This window comes from Serinus canaria, chromosome 10, assembly GCF_022539315.1.
Source record: "Serinus canaria isolate serCan28SL12 chromosome 10, serCan2020, whole genome shotgun sequence".
Lineage (NCBI taxonomy): Eukaryota > Metazoa > Chordata > Aves > Passeriformes > Fringillidae > Serinus > Serinus canaria.
Genome location: NC_066324.1, coordinates 16,434,954 through 16,454,771, shown reverse-complemented (window position 1 = coordinate 16,454,771; position 19,818 = coordinate 16,434,954). Strand labels below are relative to the sequence as shown.

General features: G+C 38.0%; 1 protein-coding gene across 2 annotated transcripts in view; it reads left to right on the top strand.

Annotated features, from left to right (window-relative positions):
- Positions 1-18,934, top strand: part of VPS13C (vacuolar protein sorting 13 homolog C) — a 74,920-nt gene extending 55,986 nt beyond the window's left edge. Inside the window, exons 67-83 of one of the 2 annotated variants that reach the window (XM_050978370.1) lie at positions 753-893; positions 2,338-2,419; positions 2,510-2,579; positions 3,029-3,140; positions 3,474-3,587; positions 4,031-4,167; positions 4,437-4,518; positions 4,725-4,838; positions 5,086-5,161; positions 5,716-5,879; positions 6,706-6,751; positions 7,773-7,896; positions 8,563-8,677; positions 14,439-14,530; positions 15,498-15,621; positions 15,882-15,968; positions 17,330-18,934. In XM_050978370.1, coding sequence (XP_050834327.1) covers positions 753-893; positions 2,338-2,419; positions 2,510-2,579; positions 3,029-3,140; positions 3,474-3,587; positions 4,031-4,167; positions 4,437-4,518; positions 4,725-4,838; positions 5,086-5,161; positions 5,716-5,879; positions 6,706-6,751; positions 7,773-7,896; positions 8,563-8,677; positions 14,439-14,530; positions 15,498-15,621; positions 15,882-15,968; positions 17,330-17,419 — 1,770 coding nt within the window. In that variant the 3' untranslated portion in view covers positions 17,420-18,934. Of the gene's footprint in view, positions 1-752; positions 894-2,337; positions 2,420-2,509; positions 2,580-3,028; positions 3,141-3,473; positions 3,588-4,030; positions 4,168-4,436; positions 4,519-4,724; positions 4,839-5,085; positions 5,162-5,715; positions 5,880-6,705; positions 6,752-7,772; positions 7,897-8,562; positions 8,678-14,060; positions 14,405-14,438; positions 14,531-15,497; positions 15,622-15,881; positions 15,969-17,329 lie in introns of those variants that run through there. The other variant, XM_050978371.1, reaches the window with a different exon arrangement.
- The last annotated feature ends 884 nt before the right edge of the window (positions 18,935-19,818 follow it).

Sequence of the window (19,818 nt, the reverse complement as noted above, 5' to 3'; positions counted from 1 at the left end):
AGTATGTACCCTAAATTCTTTGCAGAAATTTTGGTATTAGCTTCTTAATAAGGTGCAGTTCCCATTACTTGATATGGTAAAGGAGTCTGTAGTGTTCAAGGACTCCTGAAATTAATCCACTTACCTGAGCTTGTTCAGATATTAATTATACATCCCTGTATTCCATGCATAAAGAGTGTGTTCAAATGGCTAAGTCCAATACAACCATTTTACAGTACCATAGGTCAGGCTTGTTTCCTCTATTATTTCATTTGAAAAACATGTATATACCCTCAGCTCTTTGAATACTTGAGTTTTGACCATTGCAGTAGTGCATTTATAGTAAATGGTATCAAATATTTTATCTGTAGGTCATTGCATTTCACTCTCAATAAAGGAGAGCTTTATGTTTCTGCTTCTCATAAATTAAAAGTTTTAGGATTGGGAGAAAAGGGCAGTTGGGAAAGTAATCAGCTGCATTTAAATATCTTCAATTGTGCCAGTAATATATAACTCATGAAGAAGTAGCTACTTAGATGACACAGAGGTTCCTGCTTGTGACAGCTGAAGCTGCAATGTAATGGCCTTGTCAGACTAACTGGTGGTTTTCACTGGTTTCCATGCAGTTAATGAGAGGAAAAAATTCAGTAGCCTTGTGATCTGATAATGAGGGAAACCACAGGGTTTGTTTGCTAGTCTGTCAACTAGTAATGTACCATTGTATTGTTTTCCAAATTAAACTGTATCTTAGCTCTGCTTTCTTACATTTTCAGGTGAATTTTAGCAAGTCTCCAATGGAAATGCGTCTCCCCGTCAGATGCAACATCCGCCGTAACTTCCTGTCAGGAATTCAGGTTGAGTTCAAGCAGTCATCTCACCAAAGGAGCCTTCGGGCTCAGCTCTACTGGCTGCAGGTACCAGCCTTCCTCTGGTTTTGAAACTAGACAGACACATCAAGGCTTTGATTTCATTCATTTATGTGTAGAAGTATTGAAAAATCAGGGATGCCCCAACGAAGGCAGAAATGATGAATCTGACGCCTTGTTCACAGAAGGCTAATTTATTACATTATTATACTATATTGTATTAAAGAATACTATACTGTATTAAAGAATACAGAAAAGGATACTTACAGAATGCTAAAAAGGTAATAATGAAAACTCCTGACTCTTTCCAGAGTCCTGACAGCTTGGCCCTGATTGGCCAGTGAGTCAAAACAACTCACACCAGAACCCAATGAAACAATCTCCAAACGCATTTCAGACCAGCACAACACAGGAGAAGCAAATGAGATAAGAATTGTTTTCCTTTTCTCTGAGGCCTCTCCTGCTGGTTTGCAGCTTCCCAGGAGAAAAACCGTGGGTGAAGGGATTTTTTCAGAGAATGTGAATGCCACAAAGAAGTATCTCCAGATCTTTTGCATGTGGTGCTTTTCTCTCTACATCAGAGTAGCAGGGGTGGTGTGATGGAAAAGTATTGCAGAACTGTCATCCCAAGATTTTGAAGCAGTGTGGAAAGAATTGCACAAAACTGTGTGCTAATGTAAAGCAGGGTGCTATGATGGAGAGTTTATTTCTGAAGAGCTGGGTTCTGGTGTTCTAAAACCTCAGTGTTTTTCAAAATTTAACTGTAGTTGTTACACAGAAGGGTAACATTATTCTACTGAGTATATCGAGGGGTTTGGAAACCTTTAGTACAGAACCTGCCTGTGTAATGGGAAGTAGAGAGCAGGCATTTAAACATGCTAAAATAGCATGCAGCAATGTATCTACATGTAATATTAACACTGAATTCATGTGCAGCACTTGCAGCAGATCAGCATAGTCCTGTCAGTACTAGTAGCATTGCTAAATTTGCCAGTAGAGCACTGGAGCAGGTACTGGCAAGAAGTGTTCAGTGCTAAAGGGAAATAATGTTGAGTCATCATCATTGCCATCTTCATCTCCATTTGCTGCCCTTCACTGAGGACCCTGGTGCTTTTTCTGACCAGCTGGTGGGGAAGTTGGCTCTTGCCTTTTGTCTTTCATTTTGTTTTTACTTTTGCCTGAAGTTAGTTTTCACTATTCAGTCAACGTATGCCATCAGCTGCAGAACTTGTTAAGGGAGTCTCTGTGGGTGTGAACCTCTCCAAGCATCCCTTGTGCAGCACTTGGAACCATCTGACCTGTTATAACTGCATGAGTAACATTCCACAGTAGTATCAGAGTAATCCTTGTGTTCTTTCCTCCTTCCATCCTAATAAGTAGGGCATTCCTCTTGAACACAATTTATAAACAAGTTACTCAAGCCTTCTGAAATGAGAACTGTTTGCTTGTCATGTCACTAAAATATTCCTGTCATTATGTAATAATTTTTTAGGTTGATAATCAATTACCAGGATCGATGTTTCCTGTTGTATTTCACCCTGTAGCCCCTCCCAAGTCCATTGCTTTGGACTCAGGTAAGAGAAAGCCTATAGTAATATCAGATTTATTCAGCCTTGAAAGTAGGAGCTTGGCAATTTATTTTTGAGTGTTTTTTTCCTCTTTAGAACCAAAACCCTTCATTGACATCAGCATCATCACTAGATTCAATGAATACAGCCAAGTCCTGCAATTCAAGTGAGTGTAACAGTGATTTGTAATTTAATTTTTGAGTTGTAATATGTTTTAGAAGGGACCTTTGTACTTAAGTTTATTCTCCTTTCCAAACCACTCTTGACTTCAAACTGAGTTTTTAAATGTCTTCAATAAAAAACATAATTCAAAAAGGAATTTGTTTTTAGAAAATAAGGTCTGACCATGTGAAGGGACTGTTATGCAAATTCTTTAGTAATCAGAATTATTTCCTTCTTGTACTACAGTATCAGAGTTGTGTGTCTGTTTGCAGTGCAATGCTGGCCAGTAAACACTTCTGACTATAAATTGGGAGTTGATATTGTGGATTGTAAATCTTAATATGTGACATTGCCCAGCAAGACTTCACTTGTGTAGGCTAAGCATGTAATATTTAAGTTCAATTTATACAGGTATACATTTTATACAGGTATACTCTTTCTTTCCCATTTTAGGTACTTCATGGTTCTTATCCAGGAAATGGCACTGAAAATTGATCAAGGATTTTTAGGAGCACTTAGTGAACTTTTCACTCCATCTACAGACCCAGAAGCTGAAAGACAAAGGGTAATGTATGAGAGGAACAGGTTTTTGCTGGAATGGGACCATAAGTAATTGAGGAATTTAAGTGAAAATAAATATAATAAAAAAATGGAAAAAATCACCCAGAAATTTTCTGTCTGTTATGGGTTGTTTTCTGTCTGTTATGGGTTTTATTTTACTATCCCTGGATCAATTAGTACACTCATATTTCAGTAGTTAGTTAACTGTATTTAACTATGTTTATTTTTTTCTACTATTTCTTTATATATAAAAGCACATTTAGATATAATAGGATTAATTGTATTACATATATGGATGAGATTAACTTCGTTTTTTTCTTTTAAATATTGAAACCAGTCTAAATTAATTCAGCAAGATGTGGATGCACTTAACACTGAGCTGATGGAGTCTTCCCTAACAGATGTGTCAATGCTCAGCTTCTTTGAACATTTCCATATTTCTCCAATTAAGGTATGCAATGGAGAGATCATTGGTTAGTAAATCATCTAATTAATTCATTACAGTGAATACATCCCTAGTGGGGATTTTACATTCTCTACAATTTAATACTTTGTTGGAAAACTTCCTCTGTTGCCCATGAATACAAACAGACCTTTTGACTAAGAGGGGAGAATCAATCGGTATAATAATGCTGAAAGCCAAATAAAAAACTGGATAAAGTAATGTATCAGAAATTGTATTAAAATACACTTTAATGGGATTATCTTCATGTCTCTTTTGAAGCAGTTAGATTTCTTTGGAGCAAGGGAAGAAAAATCATCAGTGGATGAAATGATAGCTTTCCTCAACTTTCATCACTGATTTGTTTACATGTGCACCACATGACCTGTCTGCTCTGGTTTGGCTTTTCTTTGGTCTTGATTTGTCTTCTTCTACTAATTCTGCCTTGACAGTTGCATTTGAGTTTGTCTCTGGCTTCTGGTGGAGAAGCATCAGATAAGGGGGAAGAAATGATAGCCATCCATTCTCTGAATTTGCTGTTGAAAAGTATTGGAGCTACTCTAACAGATGTGGATGATGTTATTTTCAAGTAAGTAAATTCCATTGGTTGGGGTTGTTTGTTTGGGGTTTTTTTGTTTAATACTTTGACTGCTGTACACTTAATAATTGGACCCATGGTAAACCTTGCTGACTGACTCTAGTGTAAGTTTATACAGCCTTAGGGGAAAGGGAGGAATGGAGAGAAGATGGGGTTTGGGATCCCTTTTAAGGCAATAGTCTTCAGGACTCTCTGAAGGAAAGCAGAGAAGTATTTGAATGAGGAAGGGTGTCTTTAATGCATGATTACTTGTCTTTCAGACTTGCTTTCTTTGAAATTAAATACCAGTTCTACAAGAGAGATCAACTGAGGATGAGAGTTATTAGACATTACAGTGAACAAGTAAGCTTGTTTAGTCAAATCTTTGTAAAATTTTGAGTATATGTCTTAAAGAAGATTTTATTTTTCTTCACCAAACACTTAGTTGGGCACTCCAATACATTACTTGGGTAGTAAATTAAAAAATTAACCAGGCTGAGGTTCTGACGTGTGACAACAGCTCATAACACTGCTTTTGTTTGCCTTTTTTCTTCCCTCTCATCATTTAGTTCCTGAAACAGATGTATGTTCTTGTACTTGGATTAGATGTTCTTGGAAATCCATTTGGTTTGATCAGAGGGCTCTCTGAGGGAGTTGAAGCTTTCTTCTATGAGCCATTCCAGGTATGAGTTCTCATTCTTTTAACTGTGTCTTTATAAAGGGCTGATTCAATGTACTGATAGGGTTATAGTTTATTGTCATTGTACTTCACACCCTGAACAGGCAGGCAGCAGTAATTTTTTAATGTGAATTTCAAAGGAATGACCTATTCAGATGGCCTTGCATCAATGTAACGGAATTGCTAGTTTTTCTTGAAACAGATACATCACTTTGTAGTTTTCTGCTATTCCTAACAAATTTCATTTTTAGGGTGCTGTTCAAGGACCTGAAGAATTTGCTGAAGGCTTTGTAATCGGTGTTAGAAGTCTTCTTGGGCACACAGTGGGTATGTGTCATAGTGTTCTTTTTTGGTGAATTCCCACATTATTTTTCTAGTGAGTATTTCAAGTTGTCATACTGTTGCCAGTGTTTGTGGTACAGAGGATTCACACATAATTTACCTGAGACCATCTAAATATCTGTTTGTAGACTGAGCAACCAATGGGAGAAACATTGCATATATAACCAAATTAGTAACATGCACTGGATAAATAAAAAGCATAATTTTAATGGTTCTAAAATATCTGGGGAAACCTGAAAGTTCTGTTAAAATTACTTTAGATTTTTATTTAGCTGTGTCTTGACAGTAATTAGAGAAAACACTGTTTCATCCATTATGCTTTATAACATGTAGTGAAATGCTCTAAGTGTTCCCTATTGCTGTCTGTATGGATATCAGATCATATTCTGGAATCTTCTCATGGATAACATGGCTGTGTACGAATTCATCATCTCTAAACTGAACACAAAGGGAAATTGTTATGAACTTGGTGGCTGTGTGTTGTCTGCTGTTAAGCTGTGAAAGCACAGTAACTTCTGCTTTGTGCCCTGATCCCTCAGGTGGGGCAGCAGGGATGGTGTCCAGGATCACTGGTACTGTTGGCAAAGGCTTGGCTGCCATCACTCTGGATGAAGAATTTCAGCAGAAAAGGAGAGAGGAGATGGGTCGGCAGCCCAAGGACTTTGGGGAGAGCCTGGCCAAAGGAGGAAAAGGCCTGTTAAGGGTATGGTTTGGGGATGAGTGTTTCATCTGCCAACTTGCTTGAAAATCACCTGCAGGAAGTTTGAGATCTTTTTTGTCAGTTAATTAACTAAGCAGAAGAGACAGCCAGGCAGTGGGTTTATAGGAGAGGCAGTGTAGTGCATCAGCTGTAGTGTTTGAGGCCATGTTTCTGGTCACCTGAGGAATTGGAGTTAGGATCTTGAATGGAAAATAACACCAGTTTCTGCTGTGAATTGTATAAATAAATAAATAGTTACTCATACTCAGAAATGTGTTAGGTAATTAAGGTAACTGGGCCCTGGTAGGCACACAGGTTGTGGTAATTGGGAATGGGCTCCAGCTGTGAGCAGCAGGTGACAGCAATGAGCCCTGGAGTGCCCAGGGGCACTGACCAACCACCAAAGGGAACAGAGGGCACACAGGGGCAGTGCATCAACAGGAGGGTATAAAGGGTTGGGCTGAAGAACAAGAAGGGCAGATGTTGGCAGCCTTCTGAAGTGGTGTGGTTACTCTGTTTGGGTTGAGGCTTTCTGAAATTGTGTGATGATACTTTGTGTATTGTGACCATTTCAGCTGTGACATGTGGTGCACCAGGCCCTTACTTGACCTAGCAAGTCAATTCTGTCATTCAAGTCTTTGCCTCAGTTATAGTTTTCTTAAAAATATTAAGTAAGAGAAAAAACAAAGCCAAAGCCCCCAGCCAAACATTGTTTCTGATACTGAACCTTATTATAAAGTATTAAAATAAAGATGTGAGGCAACATGTTGCTCAGTTGGACTGACACCATTTCAGTTTCTCATTGGGAACTTAATTATCTTTGTTTTAGGGTGTTGTTGGAGGTGTGACAGGCATCATCACTAAACCAGTAGAAGGTAAGCACAAAGGCTGCATTGCACTGCTTAAGTGGTTTCTCAATACTTGATGATTTATTTTGTAATGTTAAGAAATAGCAAACCAAGTATGGTGATGCTAAGGCATAGCAAGATTTTTTTATATTCAAATGTGAATTTACACAATGATTTCCTCAAATATCTTTATATCTGTTCTTGGCTTTACCACCTTTTAAACATTTTTATGGGTGTAGAGTCGGTTGTCTCTGTGATGTATTTTGTTAGGCCTGCTGTAGTACCCAGTTTATTGTCTAAAGCCAGAATAAAGAGAGTAAAAATAATAAAGTAAAAATCACCAGCTGAAAAAGTTTTTTGGGGCCCCAAAGGTCAGAGAAATCTTAAAAAGCAAATTTGGTTTTATGCCTGAAGTCAGTATTTGTTCCTGTTACTTCATGAAAATGATAGATGATGAAAAATATCTGGGATAAAATGCTTCTTACTAATCTTCAAGTGTCAGTGATTTAAATGTTGGGAGTCAGCTGTAACTGTGTAGTGTTTTACAGCTTTTGTGTGGTACTTAGGTATGTAGCCCTTGTTTCTTGGGTGGTTGACCTCACCTGCTTTTTGAACATTCCTTTGGTTCTCCCATTTATAACTATATATCACCAGAACCTTGTAATTTTGAGAAGGAAATAGTTAACTTCTGTCATACTTGTGCATCTTAATGTCTTCAGAATTTTTTGTTATTTCTGTCAACCTATAAAAAACTCATCTATTGGCCTGTAGTCCAGATGGAAAGTGTGAGAAGGAGAATGTTGGTAACATCTCAGTTCTGGGCCCTTCAGAGGCTGGTGAGTTATTAAGTGAACAGGGATGTGTCTGAGCAGACCAGGAAGCAGTGGGTGACTTTGCACAGACAGCTCTTTGTACTGTAGGACTCTGTGCAATCACTGCCTGTGGGCTGTGTCCAACACAAAACAGTTCCCCTATGGCAATTATAGTTTAAATCTGTGGTTAAGTAGGTCATGAAAACGTTTATTTTTCTGTTTCTCTTCTTTTCAAGGGGCTAAAAAAGAAGGTGCAGCTGGATTCTTTAAAGGAATTGGAAAGGGGCTTGTGGGAGTGGTGGCCCGCCCGACAGGAGGCATCGTGGATATGGCAAGCAGTACCTTCCAGGGAATTCAGAGGTACTGTGCACGAGGAAGTTCTCTTCCTGTGTTGGATACCAGATGGTAAAGTGCTCCAGTAGTGCCACACAACTATTTGTTGAGTACAAAAATCAGAATATTATGTGAGGTTGGGGCATGTTCAGTAGTCTGTAACAAATGTATGTTATGATGACGAGGAAATTGCTGCTTCAGAGAACATGCTGCAGTGTGGTAGCTCAGGTAGACAGTAACTTATCACTGTGGTAGTTCAGGTAGACAGTAACTAATCCATTGTTTCATTTTGCACCTTCCTCTGAGGAGACATGTCTGTTATATTTACTGTGAAAAACAGAGCACTGAATTTTCAGAGTAAAACTTCCCTGTCTGAAATTTGGTTAGCAGTGCCCATCAGGGCCTCTTTGGGTTTTCATGGGACCTTTGGAGAGTGTGTTAATAAACTTGAGAACCCTTGGTAAGTTATCTGCATTTGGGAATAAACTTCTCCAGCTTATTCTGTAGCAGTTTAATTGACCAGTGCTACTTTTGATTTATTATTAGCAGTGTGTCTTTACTATTTACATCTGCAGAGTACCAAGATGTCTAAGTGGGATGTATGGCAAGGGAAAGGCTGACTTCTAAAGGTGTATTGGTGAAACTCAGGCTGATGTGAAGCTTCCCAGACTCATGTTGCACTGTCTATGGCAGGGTGGCAGAATCAACTGAGGAAGTGTCAAATCTCCGTCCCCCACGCCTCATCCGTGAGGATGGCATCATCCGGCCCTACAACAGGGTGGAAGCTGAGGGCTATGATTTATTTGAGGTATGTTCTGCATGGTAAGCACAGAGAGTTTTAGGCTTCCATAAAGGATTAAATGCAATCAATCTGTAGCAATCATTATCTGAAGTAAAAATTGGCCCCAGCCTATTTCCTGAAGCAAGCCTGGATGGCAGGAAGGGCTCGGTGCTTGGAGCAAGCTGCATGCACAATGGAAACTGCAGCATTGCTGTTCTGTGGTCCTCTCCATTTTATGTTCTGTAGTCACTTCTCATACTCTGGAAGGAGGTAGTAGGATTAAAAATTATAAGGATTAAGATTTAAATATGTGAAAAAATCCCATTTTGGTAGTTCCAGATTTTTGTCTTTATAACAAAGCTAAGGTTGGTTTACAGACTAAGCAACTAAGCAATAGACCTTGAATTGTTTGGTTGTATCAGCAATTAAAAAAGCTGCATGAATTTTCATAATACTGCTGTTTGTTTTTTCCTTATGTTGTTCATAATAGCAATCTGTCATAGCTACAGGCACTGTGTGGACATTTAGCCTGCTTTCTCATGTGGATGTGCCTAACATATGGAAGATGAACAACATGAGTTCTCAAGTTCTTGATAGTCAGAATCTGGTTAATTTGTATTTTAGACTTTGTGTTCTTAATACTTACCTTTTAATGCTCATTTAAATGGTTATTTTTGCTTTATTCTGTTGCTAAGAAGTTGGAGTAAAATAACTGTCTACATTAACATTTTAAGACCAAAACTTGAATATTTGCTAGTTGCTTGTACATGGTCTTTTAATCCTTATACCCTGTTCTATTTCTAACATTTCTTTTCTTTCTCCTTCTCTCCTGGCATGCAGCAAGAACTGGAATAATGGAGTAAACATTTTCCATATTTCTTGTCTGTTTCTCTCGGTTTTTCATCTGCCTTAAGTATTTAGATAAAGGGCATGATTGCTTTTACCATGTCCTCTCCCCTTCTCAGTCTTTTCTGTGTAGCAGTTGAATAAAATGGTGTTTGATGTTGTCCAGGCTCAGAAAACCAACTTGAATAACCATCTTCACTAAGATTAGATGAGTGAGTCTGATAGGAGAGACAGGGAGGGTCTGTTTCCTGTATATTTATTTTTTGGAGGATGCTTAGCTCCTTAGGAATGGCAACAACAGAAGGCACTTGAAAAAAAGACTCATGGTAGGTTAGACCCCGAGTTCATTTATTTATTGGTGCTCTCTGAGGGGTAGGGCTGTGGACAGAGGGGCAGAGCAAAGCAAAATTTAAAATAGTGATAGAGAATGAAAGTTACTTGTGGGGAAAGTGCTTGTAATTTCAAGTTTTGGTAGAAATGCTGAGAACACCTGTGCCTGTGGTTTCTGTGCTGTACCATAGCCCTGACAGCTACACATGCTGACCCACTCTGCCTTCAAGTTACTACTGCTGGTTCTTGATGAATTTGCTCAGTTAAACATACAGCTAGCTTAGTTAACTCTGCCTTTTATTCACAGAATCTTCAGGGGCTTTGCTCTTCAACATAAAAATAACTATCAACTGTCAGCTGTTAACAGGAATTTACACACATGCACGCATATATAAATAAGTGTATATGTATTTCTATCCTAAGCAATGCCAGAAATTTCATTACTAATACAGCATCTTAGAAATTAGCAGGCTAAGCTTAACAAGCTGTTGTCAGAGTAATTTTTTTCCTATTATATGGGAAAAATGTTGAAGAGAAGCATTTTTGCTGGTAATGCCTTTTAGAATGTAATGGTCAATTTAAAATTGTTCAAAAGAAGGTTTAGTGAGTTTTTTTAGAGGATTAAATCAATTTAAATTGTGATGTACTAAGCAGGCTAAATTTTTTCTTCTTGAATTTTTTTCCTATGCTCTTTACATCTGGCAAAAAGGAAAAAGTGGCATAATCAACACACTAAATGTGATGTTATGCAGTTCCTCCACATCTGGTATTTGTTTTTTTCTTAAGAGGTGTAGATTGGAACTGGATACAAACCAGGAATAGATCCTCTGTACAGTTCACTAAATACAGTTGGTTTCTTTCAACAAGTCAGTTAATGGAATACAGGAGAGGTTTAATTAACTGTTCTTGGTTTTCATGCTAGAGGTCAGTGTTGGGAAGGCTTTGTTTTCTAATGTAAGTTAGCAAGCAATGTAAAGCAAGACAGGACAGTGTCTTTACATGAAATTGGATATTTAATGAAAAAGATGAGTCAGAAAGTCAGTCCTATGTGCATTTACAAATTTAATCACAATAGGTACAAGTGCTGCTTATTTTTGAATCCAGTTTTGATCCTATCTTACAAGTAGTTCAACCAGGACCCACACCTTCTCCTCTAATTTAACTGCGTTTAATGCATATGTCCCTTTAAAATAAATATATGCTCATGGGGTGGAAACCTTGGAAGGTTACCTTAAGATGCCTCAATACCATCCAGTGATTGGATGGAAAAATGTTTTACTTAATTACTTTTGTGTGAAATGTAGGTATTAGAGCTTGTCTTAGGGGAGCAAACATGTAGGTTTTAAAACAAAGGTTCTTATTCAGTGGAAAGTGGGGGTTTTGGTGCAAACTGAGGGCCACAGCCAGGTGAAGTAGATCAGCTGAGTTGTGTAAAGCTGTTTCTGCAGTTCCTTGTCCCAGAAGTGCTGTGATGCTGTGATGTTTGTGGGCTGTGCAGGGCTGTGCTCAGTCAGTCCCAGAGCTGGGAGTGAGGTGTGATGTGAGCAGGCTGTGCCTCAGCTCACGGGCCAGCCTGGGCAGCACACCCTGGGTTTTGTTACTCATAAATGCACAGCACAACTCCAAGGGCAGATAGGGCAGCTCTAGGAGAGTTGTTTTCCAAGGAATGACTTCTCAGGAGTTCTCATCATGCTCTGAGGAGTGTTGGAGCTGAGCTTTGCAAGAGCAGGTGCTGGGAGCATTGGTGTGGTGGGGCTGTGTCAGTGCTGGCAGGGCTGTGCCTGGTGGGGGCTGCTGCTGGCCCAACTCCTCAGGGCTGCCATGATGTCAGTCATCCATTATTCAATGCCTGTGGCATTACTTTGTTTCATTTCCCAGTTAAAGCATGGAGCTTTATAAAGAATGCAGAACACCTCATGAATAATTGAGGCAGGGTGGTGAGACAGTGTTGTGTGGCAGAGCATAGACTGTGCTGGAAACTGCAGATTCTATTTCTGCTTGACTCACTGTTCTGCTGTGTAAATTTGCATTGGTTCTTTCATTTCCATGTAAAATAAGAATGAGTTAACTTCTTCAAAGTGCTGTAGTATGCTCATAAAAATAACAGCTTTTGATTAAGATGTCTAAATTTTAAGAGTGTGCAGATCATGGAGTAATTTACATCGAGTGCAACCCCCTTTTTACATAATGGCACCACCATTGTGCTGGCATCTATCAGGTGCATTGAGAATAGCACAGAAATTCTGCATCTTTTAGGCACAGGCCTCAGTGGGAACTCTTACTTTGGTAACATATTGCATGTAAAATCTAAAAATACTATTGGGATTGTTTCTGAAGTTAAGAGAAACAGGCTTTCTCTCCAAAGCTTTGAGTTTGAATAGAGAAATATGCTTATGAATAAATCTGTTTAAATATGTGGCATGTCTAATTTCTTCACATTCAACAAAAGGATTCAGAATATGGATTGCAGCCTTTGAATTACAGTCCTCACATGGTGGTGGGTTTTCTATTTCTTCAATTTTTTACTTGTTTTTGAAACAGCTAAGGTTCAGGTTTAAAATGTGAGTTCATATTTTCATTTTAGTCATATGCTGCCATTTTTCTTCTAATGTTTTGAAGAGGCTTTGAGATAAGCTGTCTTTCTGGCATCTTTTTTTCCTTTCATGTACATTGTACAGTTTCAGAAATTTTTAAGATGGTCAGAAAGGGATATTTTTTATAGAAGATGTTGGTTGACAGTTTTGCTTACTGAAAAATGCTGGATTAAAATGTATTTCAAAACATAACATCACTTGAGAGCAAGTCCAGGAAAACACTGTGCTGTTGATTTCAGCTCTTGAATATTCATTCACTTTTGAGATTAAAGGATTTTTTGGAGTCAGTTGGGATGTATGATGATGCTTTAAGATATTTGTTGAACTTTTGAATATATGAAAATAAAATGCAAATAAAAAAAAGTCAAACCTTCTTTTAATTGATTCTTATATAAGCTGATCTTTCAATTTTGCTTACTTAAACTGCATGGAATTAAACCTGTTTATCACAGACAAATGTGGAGTCAAGTGCAGCCTCTATTATCATCTCTTTGTTTTTTGGGTCCATCTAAGGAAATAAGAAAAAAAAGGCTATTTACAAGAAATAACTAAAAACCTTCTGAATTCTTAGTCCTTCCTCTTTGGGTTATTGTTACTAGTTTGTCAGAAACTTGAGGAATGAGAACTTGAGGAATTTACTGTTCTAGACGCTGAATTCCCCAGTAACAGCTGTAAAAAGAAATGAAAGTCATCTTAATTTGCTCTGAAGAATATCAAACCAATTTTGGGGCACTCATTTGCTAAAAGTTGATCTGAAGTGTTTGCATTCTGAATCCAGGCATTCTTCCTTATGGTTCCCCATGTTTCTACTCAGGAGCTGCCCATTTTCCCTTAAAACTTAAAAATTATGGTTCTATCATAAATAAGGTGCTTGTATTGACCTGGAGGGTACAAAGCTAATATGCACTGACTTTATACTTAGATAATTATTTTGCTAATTTTTGGTTATTTAGCACTATTTATAAGTGTCTTTTTTTTAAGACTTATTGCCTATTAGGAAAACCAGAAGTTGACACAGATTTATTGTCATACTGACTTTGAGGTTAGGTTCCCACTGGTAGCATGTTATTAATTTCACCCTTTTATCTTTTTATGCATGATGTTTTGATGTGTATTCCTTTCCCACAAACATGTTCATGTATCACTCTGTGAGCCTTGCTGTCTTTAATCTGGTGTTATTGGGGGCTTGATGCTGGGGTGACTGTGAACCTGTCTTTGGTGCTTGTCTGTGTTGTTGATGGAATATTGTAATCCTGGTGGCATGCTCTAGGAAACATTATACTTTACTCCAAGAGTATGGGAAATACAGTATAATACAGTACAGAATGGGAAATCTGAAAAAAAAAAAAAGAATAATTGCCAGAAAAATCCTAGGAGTATCCTAGGATCCAATCCTTCAGTACTTTTACTTGAAAACTTTATCTGTGTTTGTAGGTTGTCACTTGAGTTGTGGTTGTCTAATCAAAACATGATGAGTGATTTAATCTGCACTTTCACACACCTTTGTGTTTTGGGTATTGAGTAGTCAAAGCTGCTCACTTCAGAAGCCTGATTTTGAGGTGCATTGAGAATTTGCATCTTGAGAGTTTCTTTCTGAGGGTCTGAGTCATGTGCCTTATAAAAATGCATGACCTTTGCAGGGTTTTCACTCTTGAATGAAGCCTGCCCCATGGGCTGTAGCAGAATGAACATTATTAAACAATTACTAGCACAGAAAGGAAATCAAAGCTGAAGAAATAGTCTGACACAGCAGTGTCAGTGTTCTGCCTTTGAGTGGAATGGATCAGACTTCTCAGTGACTCAGCTTCAGGACTGAGAGCACTCTGAGAACCTCCCTTTAAAGAACTAACAATGAGGTAACTTTTCAGAAGGCTTTTGAATTCAAGACACCAATTTGATTTGTGGTTTTTGTTGTTTTGTGTTTTGGTTTTTTAATTTGTTTTTATTTTTGTTTTGGTTTGCGGTTTTGTTTGTTTATTTCTGTACAGCCCCAGAATTATTTTCTGTTTCTGTTTCAGAAGTTGCACATCAGGAAGTTGGAAAAGGAGGTTTATCGATACCACTGTGCAATTCCAAGAGGCAGAAGATCAAACCTTATTGTTACCAATAGGTATTGAATTTTAAAAGTTTTCTAAGAGCTTGACATGATTTCAGCTTGGGGATTAGACATCTGGCTAAGTCTGAACTGATTGCTCTTTTCTGCTTATCTATTTTCCTTATCTATTTTCTTCTTGATTTTTTAAAAATATTTTGTTTTATGTCCTTAGTGGATAATGTGATTTAGTTGTGATGTCAGTGCTGGATACTAATTTGGGAAGATGGTTTCCTCTGAGATCAGTGATCCTTTCATCATAGTGGAGGGGAATAGTCTTTTTTTCCCTCTTCAGTTTTGATTTTTCAAATTAGCTTGTTCTAAGTGTTTGCAGTCAAGCTAACAGTTTGATAATACATGTTTATAATCTTGTTAATTAAATATTCAAAATTAAGTCCTAAGTCTTACCAGCATGAAAAATATTATTTAGCTCATCTGACAAGTTTTAGAATTGAACATGTTGGCAGTCCTGAGTTTGAGGACTCAAAACTTTCTAAATATTTTTAGATGATGAAAAAGATTATGATCTCCAGATCCCACAGGTCACCAGTTTGCACCTTGCCTGAATGTTTGGGAAAGGCTCATCCATGATAAGACCATGGAGGCTTCCCAGTGTGGATTTTTTATCATGACCAGCCCAGCTCAGAATTCAGGCTGCAGATGGACAAGATTTCAAGGCCATGGATGATAATTGGGCAATTTAGTTGTTTGCAGCCTTAGATAAATGTGCACTTCCCTCCTTAGCCCACTTCTTGGCCTGCTCATGATGTGTCATGTCTTAGATCATCTGTGGCTTTTAAACCCCAAATGATTGTCAGAATGTATGAAGGAAATATGGGTGAACTGTGGCTGGGTGGGTACTTGTAATCTGCTCAAAAAATGCCTTCTTCAACAAATGCTTTCATTTTGTTTAGTTTTTCTGAAGTAAGCAAAGTTGTAGTCCCAGGGAAAATTTGAGTATGAATTTGTTTTTTTCCTTGAACAGGAGAGTGATATATGTGAAAGAAGTGGAAATCTTAGGCCATTTAACAACAGAGTGGGATTACTTTTTTGAAGAATTCATATATTATCCCTCTTATGAAGCAAATATTTTGAAAATTACTGTTTGGGTAAGAATAGCATGTAAATTTTCTTCTATTTAATATTCACTAGAGGTCCATACATGCTTTTAACTTATTCATGGTTCTAACTGCTAACTAAGAGACTGTGTGACAGGATTTACTGAAAGTTTCTTGCAAGTATGACAGTTGGGTTGGACAGAGACTGGGTTGGAATCTCACCTGAAGATGGCATTCAAACCATTTATGTATGAGATTCTGCATTCTTGTTTTGTGAGTCATCTGAAGCACGTTTTTGTTCCCCTCTGCAGGAGGAACAAAAGATGTTCCAAAGAAAGGATGCTGCAGGTCATGAGTGTGTAAAGACTGTTCAGCTTCGGGATGAAGCTACAGCAAGGGTATATTCTTTTATTTTTTTAGATTAATCTTCTTTGTTATGATATTGTTAACAGTTATTGAAACTCAGTGTGTAAAAAAGATGGTAATGTCCAGAGACTTGTTAGACAATAGGCTGCTGTGCCTGAGGACCATTTACTATAATTTTGTGTTGAAAAATGTGTTTTGCCAAGAGTATGATGAGACCAGATAGTCCAAAGCATTCAAGAGAGTTGATGCAATAATAATGTAATGTTGAAGCTACATAATCTTAGTGTTTGTATGTTAGACCTCATTAAAGGAAGATATTTCAAATATCTAAAGTAGTAGGTTGTATTAAGTTCCCTATAGTCTGTAGGATTCCATATAGCTCCTCATTATTTCAAGATCACCTAAGCCAGTACAAGTGGACCTTGTATGCACAGGCTTATTTAGATTCCTCCCTCCTCCCTCCCCATACATATTTTTTCTACCATTATCTCTAAATGTTTGTTCCTATTAGTGCCAGGGAGCCTGGAGTATTTTGTGAGCCTTTGTTCTGTGGATGGTTGGATCTTGTAGGAAACTTAGCTAAGGTGATCCAGCAATTTGGATAAATTGCCAGGGTGCTTCAAGAATAGAAAAATTTACCTAGGAAACCATGTGTGTGACTGTAGTGTTGTACCAGGTGATGAGGGAGGAGGTGTTCTGATACCAAATGTGAAATCAATTAGGTCCACAGTGTCTTGGAAGCATGTTGGAAATTGTGGCTGCAGTAAATGGCAAGTCAGCAGATGGAATCAGAATCAGGGCCAAATTGCTGCTATTAAATTGATTGAGCCTCCTAAAATAATGGGTTAGACTGGGAGGGAAAAAAATTGCTATAATTTTGAGGCACTTTATATACTGGAAGAGTCTATCTTAGTTCTTCACTGTGTCTTGTCTAAAAATGTTCCTTGAGCTTTCTCTTCCAGCATGTTGTCCAAATGACACTTGGCATTAAGTAATTGAAATCCTTTTAGTTTCTCTGTATCTTAGTGGCATGGCCAAAGCTGTAGCATTGCACAGAACACACAGGTCACACTAGAAGGGGACTTCCTTGTGTTTAATTACCTTTTTTGGTATTATTTCCTAGCTGCACTTTGCTTTGCTAATGTTTATGCCGGTATCTATACATGAAAAATCGATTTTTCTGCTCTCACCTGCAACACTGTGCATTTACTTTTTGTGGATTTCTCTTTATCACTTGAATATTGTGCATATGAAACAGGAGCTTAGTACCTAACTTAGAGCAGGCTGTGTGTGTGGGTTTACATCTTTGTTGAATTATGCTTTAGTAGCATCTTATGGAAGAGAAGTGCTGCCTGCTTTAATTGTTGTTTGCTCTCACTGTGTTGTTTTACAGAGGGTTTGTGGTGCCATTCAGGAAGCCCTGGCAACACGAAAACAGGAGAAGCTGGTGAAGAGAGCATCCTTGCAGTTCAGGAAACCTTAAATGCTGTCTTGATAGACAGCATTTGTCAGGTTGGACACTTGGTATGCAATTTTCCACTAAAATTGATTAGAAGCAACATGGAAACATTGGGCAAAAAGTAAAAATAAAATATCTGAGGTCTTCTTTCAAAGTTAGAAGCCATTAACACTTCAGTTTTAGAAGTTAGGCATCTTTTGGGAACAATGGGTTTCTAAAACATGCATTTCAGTTTAAAAATTACATTTTTTGATAAAATGTTTTCCCACTCTGAAATTTTACTTTCTGCCCTTTCAATGTCAGAGATTCTAAAATGAAGTGATTATCTTATTTGCACTCTAAGGTTATGGTTTACAGACCTATGGTTGTGGTTCTGGTGTTTCTTCAGATGAAGCACTTTTGTTAGTGATTGAAACAAATTAAGAACTCTGTTTTAAACAACATTCTCCTGAAATGACTCTACACAATTTAGTTAATATAATTTCATCTCTGAATGTTTAGTATGAGAAAATACTGCATTGAAGCAATGTAATCATTTCTATAAATGAAAGAAATAGGCTATTGTTGTCTGGAAATGTTTACTTTGAAATGTTGTCACATTGTAAATGAAAATCTGCACTTTAAAAATGGAAAATATTATTCACCTGTCATGTGCCTGTTTTATGTCACTGTAGCCTAAAGAATTCTCCAGGAGGAACAGCACACTGGGTTTAGAATTGTATGTCAAAAACTTAAATCTAAGAAATTAGCTGTCCTTATTTCAGTGTACAGTTGCTCCGCTGGAAGAATGCCATCTCATTGAGTTAAAACTCACTTCTGATGCAACAATATTGTTGCAGTTTCTCTTCCTGAAGGCTGTTAGCATTCAGTTTAACACAACAGTTAAACACCAAGTGTATGCTTGGCATGAGTAACCCCATGAACTTCCTTGAGACAAGTTCCATTCTTAACAGGAGGCCCATCCATAGGTAACTGAGTCAGGACTAGAGGAGCAAACAGATTTGATCAGTGAACTGGGAGCTGTTGCTGTCAGATCAGAAAATCAGTGTCCTTGCAAAAACTCATGAAAATTTGACCTTCCCAATTTCTTTTTCTTGGAAACAGTGTTTTCTATTTCTTTCTTCTCTTTAGTGCTAGATCACAGCTGTAGATACAAACTTGATGAACTAAAATGACAGTGTTTTTCTACAGATCCATACAGTGCACCAGGCCTGGATTTTTAACTCTACACTTAAGGGCTGGTGCCTTGTATAAATGCACTCTTTACCTGTTCCTATGAGCTCGCCAAAGTTAGAAGCTGAGGATATTTGAAAGTAAGCTGCCAAACACACAACTTGTATTGCACACATGATTTGATTGTTGTTGTATGCACATGGCTTTTAATCCACTTTGCTACAAGGGAAAAAATGTGGTACAGCTTTAATTCTTGCTATCATCTGTTTTCTAGAAAGCTCTGCTCAGCAATAAATAGCTGTCCAGCTTGTATGTATATCAAGTTCATGTTTTAAAAAAAAGACAATAAATTTTTATATGCAAGTATTTGTGCTATGATTTAAAGTTTTGTTTCTTCTCAGGTGCATTGGTTTGCCTCATGTCACTGACACTCTAAGAAAACCATCAGAGTACCGAGGTACTGCAAAGAGCTTTCTGCAGCTCAGCAGTTGCTGCATCTTGTGTTCTGACATTTAGGGACAGTTGGATGAATACTGCCTCTTAATTCATAGCTGAAAATAGGTGTCACTCCAGTCTACTTGGTGCATGCTCAGACAGCACCATGTGCCTGCTTTTAGGTGAACTGGAGCTTAAAACAGTTCTGAAGACACCTTTGTGACTCATTTTCTGCTTGATTCCCTTATCTACTTCCTCATGTTTTTGATAAACTTTCTGGCTTGAATTGTCAACAGGAGATATTTAATTTTCTTACTTTATATGTGATTAGGTTCAATGAAGAAACTTCCTATTGAAAATAGTCTGAAGAAGCAGTGATTTTTATTTTGAAATGCACATCTTTGCAGTTTGGGATGCTGGCTGAATTTGAGCTGGTAGATGTCCTCCAGCTGGAGTGATGAATGACCTTCTTTACCACTTGGACCAAGAGTACATGAGAGAGGAATTCCATTTCTTGCTTAAATGAAGATGGATGTTTGGGATGAATAGGCTTCTAGTGCTTGTCCTGGGCTTGCCTCTAGTGTTCCATTCCACTTTACCGTGTCTCCTTCTGTCTGTGCTTTGTTTCTAAAGTGGCCTTTGGCATAGCTGCACCCTCTGCAGCTGCTGCTGACTCTACCTGAGCTTTGCTCTCTGACTTTGGGAACTTTCTTTTCCTGTTCCCTGCCAGTTCTTTTCCTTAAGCTGCTGCATTTGCTTGAAGTGCTGGCTGAGGAAGTTAAGGGACAAGGAGGGTCTCTTGTCTACTCTTGTCT